The 6,335-nt window shown below is 28.0% G+C and overlaps 1 protein-coding gene across 1 annotated transcript; it reads left to right on the top strand.

The window, feature by feature from the left end:
* The first annotated feature begins 547 nt into the window (after positions 1 to 547).
* Positions 548 to 5,856, top strand: LOC108569464 (protein drumstick). Its single transcript, XM_017931022.1, has 3 exons — positions 548 to 797; positions 5,277 to 5,371; positions 5,444 to 5,856. Exons 1-2 carry the CDS (start codon positions 577 to 579, stop codon positions 5,299 to 5,301), a joined length of 246 nt encoding a protein of 81 aa, XP_017786511.1. The 5' UTR covers positions 548 to 576; the 3' UTR covers positions 5,302 to 5,371; positions 5,444 to 5,856.
* The last annotated feature ends 479 nt before the right edge of the window (positions 5,857 to 6,335 follow it).

The raw sequence follows: 6,335 nt of genomic DNA, 5'->3' as shown, positions 1-6,335 counted from the left end.
TGACCCGGAGACGAGCTCTGAAAAGGATTCCCAGATACGAGAGTGTGAGTGTGTGTGCCTCTTATATATACAACAACAAATACAACAAAAAAAAAATAAACGTAAAGAGAGACAGAAAAATCCGAATCGAGAGAGAGAGAGAGAGAGCGAGAAAGCGCAAAATTTATATGTAAAAAGGGAAATCCTGGTCCGAGGAAAATTCCTGCTGGCGCGAGATCATATACTACCACCACTACCACCTTTTCGCATAACCACCATAAATCCCCCATCCGACCCACCCGAAATCATCATCATCAGATCATCGGCTCATCCTCTCTTCTGATCCGCGTTTAAAGGATTCTGTGTGTGTGGAACCGTGTTGCGGAAAACTAAAGAAATAAAAACAAAAAAGTCCCGGTAAACATAGTAAATAGAAATATAAACCTCCTCTATATAATACACACACACACACTTCAATATATATATATATTTATATACATTTATATACACCACACACAAAATCATTATATAAAAAGTAAATAAATAAATAAATAAAAAAAAAATAAAGCGTCAGGCCCGAGATAAGAGCCAGCCAGAATGTTCGCTATAATGCAGATAGACAACGACGTCAGCGGCAGGGAGTTCAGAAGGAAGATGCGAGCCAAGTGCGAATTCATCTGCAAATACTGCCAACGCAGATTCAACAAATCCTACAACCTAATGATCCACGAAAGGACACACAAAAGCCCTGAGCTCACCTTCAGCTGCGAGGTCTGCGGCAAGAGTTTCAAGAGGCAGGACAACCTCAAACAGCACAGGTAATTATTATCCAAATTTTTTTTTTACTTAATTCACTTCACATAACAAAACTTAAGTATTTTTTTTTAATAGAAAATCGATACACTTCTCGCACGCTTCAATCAAATTAAGATTTTTATACTAAAAAATTTAATTAATTATAACCTACAAACACCAATTTCTCAAAAGAAAACGAAAAATAATCAAGCTTCTTTTTTTTTCATTAATTCAATTTCTTTTTTTCACTCAAATTTTCACCTCTCACATTTTTATTATTACAAATTAATTGATCGAACATGTTTCAACGTTAAATAACTAACCTCAAATTTAAGGCGAGCGACGGAGTCACGTTGTCTGTGAAATTGAAAGTTGTTTTTTGTTTTGTTTAATTAATCTTTAATTGCTTAATTAATTAATAATTATCTAAATTAGAAAAAAATATTTACATTGTTTTTCTAATTAAAGCGGATTTTATTTTACTTTTTTTGTTATTAAATCACTAAGAGAAAAGCACTTTTATAAAACAATTGATGCGCGTTCACTGGGAGCGACGGCGTTCGTATGTTGTTTCCAACAAATTGCGAACGGTTTGCACAACTCGCTGAGTTATAGAAGTCGTATAAATATAATTTATTAATGGAATTTTAATATACAGAAGTCATTCTGTAATTGTTTCATTATTTTCAAATATTTCATTTTTATACAACAATATACATAAAATTTTATTAAAGTCGTTTAATTAATGAATTTTTTTTTTCTAAATAAGCACAAAATTCAATAGTATTTTACAAATAATTGGAGAAATGAAACATTTAATAATTTTTTAATTTGACAAAATTTAATACTTTTCAAATTATTTTACTTTTTATTACAATTTATTACAATTTTGACTAAATTCAATTTTTAGTCAAGTTTTACTCAAGTTTAATACACAAATAGTTTTTATTTTAAGCAATTTTATCTACTTTTGATTGTAATATTTTTATTTGTTTTAATTCTATAAAATCTCAGTATTTTGAAATTCTTAATTTAATTATGATTATTGTTTTATTTACGATTTTCAACTTAAAAATGATAAACCTACATTTTTTTCTTTTAAATCGTCATCATAACTCAATCAAATTTTAAATTTCAAGAGATTTTCTTCAAAATTTCACCAATAGATCAAGAAATATTTAACATTTTTTTAGAAATTTTCAAATTATTTCCATTCTATAACAATAAATTTTTATTTAAGTTGTTAAATTTTACAATTTTTTAATAAATTAATCTATATTTTTACAAAATTTCGTTTGAAAATTGAATAAATTCTAAATTTGTTAGAAAAGTTAAAATTTCATTGCTTCAAATTACATTTCTCAATTAGATTTGTACAAAATAAATTTGTGAATGCATATTTTTATGGAGAAATAAACAGGTATTCTTTGTTCGTTTCGGATTAGCTAGAAAACCAAGTGCAACGTGAAAAAAAAATATGGAGCGTGTTTGCCTTTTGAAATACAATTCGTGTCACACACATGGAGGACTTTTTCCTGGAAGCAGCGCAGAGATAGAAATAAACAAAAAAAATATATATATATATGGAAAAAAAAATGTACACAGTATCGTGTAACAAATATTTAATTAAGAAATTACACGATAAAACGGGAATGATTCCGTGTGTCGGCCCTTTTCATCATATCACCTTCACCTGTCGTTTTTTCCACTAACGAAAATTATGCGCCATAAAACATGTATATACGTATAACGTACTTACCTACAACGATGATGATAATGACAGTTTTTTTTTTGTTAAGAGGTGCGGAGATATGCACTGAATGCACGTTTTTTTTACTTTAGATTGTAAATTATAAATAGATTTTATTGATTGACTAATTAAGATTATTTCAATTACTTAATTCATATTTTGTTAACAGATTCACTAAGTAAATTATTTCAGTTTTTTGTTCAATTCTCTAAGTTTTTATAAGATAAAATTTTGTAATTTCTTATTAACTTTAGTAAGCTGTCAAAGAAACGCCATCTATCGTCCAGTTATGAACAAATCTAATATTTAAATTAATATGCATAACAATTTCAATTACGTAATTATTATTATTTTTTAGTAATCATCAGTTTTTTGTTCAATTCTGTAAGTTTTTGTAAGTCAATATTAAGTAATTTCTTCTTAACTTTAGTGAGCTGTCAAAGAAACGCCATCTATCATCCAGTTATGAACAAATCAAATATTTAAATTAACATGCATAACAAAGTAACAATTTCAATTACGTAATTACTATGCTGTTAACAAATGCACTAATTAAATTATGTTTTAGTAATCATCAGTTTTTTTGTTCAATTTTGTAAGTTTTTATATGATAAAATTAAGTACTTTTTGCTTAGCTTTCGGGAACTGTCAAAGAAACGCCATCTATCTCTTTTATTAATTGTTTAATTAAAACTACTTAATTACTTCAATTACTCAATTCATATTTAGTTAACAGATTCACTAATTAAATTATTTTTAGTTTTTTGTTCAGTTCTGTGACCTGTCAAAAAAAGCGCCATCTATCGTCAAGTTATAAACAAATCTAATATACAAATTAATACGTATATAACAAAGTAAGAATTTCATGTGGCATTCGAATCAACTCACTTTCATATACTTTATACAATGATTTCATCCAAGTATTTCGCATACTCGTATTCATCTGTCATTGATTTTTTTAAAACTCTCGTGCAAGAGACGTGCAGAAACTCTGCAGCCGTTTTGTTCATTACTATTATTATTATTACGACAGGATTCCAATATCTAATTTCGAATTCTTTTCGTGCTTCCAATTGTGCATACCGATTAGCAGCGTATGTATCTATAATTGCGGGATTAATTGTGTTTTGAACACGTTTAAACGATTCAATCTTTTGCGAGGCAATTAAGCATTAAGTATTTCGCATCTGCATTTTTTATTTATGCAAATCTGAAACGAGAAGAGAAAAATGTGCCTGCTTCCACCTTGCAACGGTCGGAACGTTATTACGGTGTGTGCTTCTGACTCAAAACTCGAAACGTGCAATCATTTTATAATTTCTAATAATAAAGAGAAGTAATGGAGATATAAATCACTTTAATTGTTCCACCGTTATCGATTGTTTCTGCTATTTTTTTTTTAAATTTATTTCTTCAATAATTACTACCTTTGTATTGAAAAACAGTATTTGTTTCTTTAATGATTGGAAGTGTTGAGTAAATTAAGATTTTTTTTTCTTTGACTATTCCACTAATTAATTTAAACGTTTTCTTTTTTTTAATCAATTTCGCAAATATGACGCAATTATTTTTTTTTAACTAATTGACATTTTATAATTATCAACTTTATAATTAATGTTGTCATTAGAGCTGTCAATTTTAAGTACATTTATTATAGACAAGTAAATTTGACATTTGGACAAATGAAAAACAATTTATGTAATCAAGATTTTTTTAACATATTTTGAAAATTATATTCAATGACATAATTTATTGACGAGTGAATTTAACAAATGAAGCTGTCAAATTAAACTTACAATTTATGTTATCAATTACACTTGTCAATTAATTAACCTATAAAAATGACAGATTTTGAAATTTGACAATTGGACAAAAGAGAAATTGTCAAAATAAACAGATAAAAATTTACAATTTACTAGTTAATTTTCAATGCTCTTAAATTTACTTTCATCATTAATTATTGTAAATTATCAAACTTTCGTCAATTACAATGGCATTTAACAATTGTCAACTTTACCTTTTATGTTGTCAATTACACTTGTCAATTAATTTTAACCTATAAAAAATGACAGATTTGAAAGTCATACTCAATGACATAATTTATTGACAAGTAAATTTGACAATTGGACAAAAGATAAGTTGTCAAAATAAACTGTTAAAAATTTACAATTTAATCATCATTAATTATTGTAAATTATCAAACTTTTTTATTATGTTAATTACAATGACATTTAACAATTTATGTTGTCAATTACACTTGTCAATTAACTACAACCTATAGAAAATGACATATTTGAATGTCATACTCAATGACATAATGTAAATTTGACAATGGGACAAAAAAGAAGCTGTCAATATAACCGTATATAAAATTAGCATTAGTACACGCTTCGTTATTCTCTTACGAAACTTATGGAAGTCTTAACAAAAAAAAAATATTATTGCCTCGTTTTCTATTACGTCCATTATATCCATGATTTACGTGCGAGAAGTGTGAACAAAACAAAAAGCTACAAATTTATAGGAAAATCTCCGGGTTTTGGAGACGCTTTTCGTTTTATCCAAAGAAAAAAAAAACCGCGCGACGGCATTAAAAGACGAATAATGGATTCGTTTCACGCGTTATTTAAAACGCGTTAAATTTAACGACTTTCTCTTCCACCGACGGCAACAATACTGCGAATGTCCGTTTGTGCTGTCCGTCAAATCCAAATTTACTGAAATGTCATGTGCTTTTCCTTACGTGTTTCAGATGTAGCCAATGCATCTGGCGGTGAAGGGCTTCGAAGACGCTTCCTGAGGGAAGAGCCCAAGCGTCATCCCTCAGCACCACAACCCTTCAACATCGTAAGTATATAAAAAATAATATTTTTTTCAACAATTTTTTTTAACAATTATCGTTTTTTTCTCTGCTTTCAGGACTATAAAATCACGCACAATCCGGCCCCGACGCACATCTTCAACACCAAACCCCCCCTTTTTTTTCAAGATCTCTCCCCCATCTTGAACCCATCATTTATGAAACACTTTTACTCTACTTCTCAAATCTGCAAGCAAAAAAAAAACTCAAAATGCAACGAGTATATTCAGTATTTATTATTATTATGTAAATAAGTTGATATGATGTTATTATTTTGTTTTTGTGTAATTTTTGTAATTCCTCTTGAATCGAAGGCAAAGAAAAGTTCTCTCCATCCATCCAAAGGCCAGTATTAATTTTACAAAATAGAAATTCTAAAAATTTGCGCACGCACACAGACTACATACAAGAATAGCTACGATCTCTTCTAGTCTCTGGTATTTCTTCTTGTGCAATAATTAAAAACAAAAATAAATAAATATATAAATATTATTTAAAAAATAAGAACGGAAAGTGAAAGAATATTAAAGAAAACAATAATTAATTAAAAAAAAACCTTTTGTACATAACAATTATTATTATTTTATAACGCAAAATTTTTATATAGATATATTTAAATATTATATAAAGAAATTATATAAAAAAAACGAATTATATTATGTAGGAATATCTGTATTGATGAAATGCTTTACTATTTAACTGTTTTTTTTATTATTATATGTTTATTTTTTTACTACTATCATCATCAATCGTCACTTTGTAGTGAATTAGTTGGCAGTTATTATTGTATCACGTAATAATTATCTACACTAATTTTTCGCGTCGAGAAGTTGTTTATATGTTATATAAATTAAAATTTTGAACGCTGTGTACATTTTGCCTGGAGCAAAAGGTCCTCATACAACAGCCCGCTTCTTGACTATTGCAATAATTAATAAGATTGTATAACGT

Source organism: Nicrophorus vespilloides, unplaced genomic scaffold (genome assembly GCF_001412225.1).
Source record: "Nicrophorus vespilloides isolate i.1.1-1 unplaced genomic scaffold, Nicve_v1.0, whole genome shotgun sequence".
NCBI lineage: Eukaryota > Metazoa > Arthropoda > Insecta > Coleoptera > Silphidae > Nicrophorus > Nicrophorus vespilloides.
Note: the sequence above shows the minus strand (reverse complement) of the source record. Positions and strands in the feature narration are given on the sequence as shown.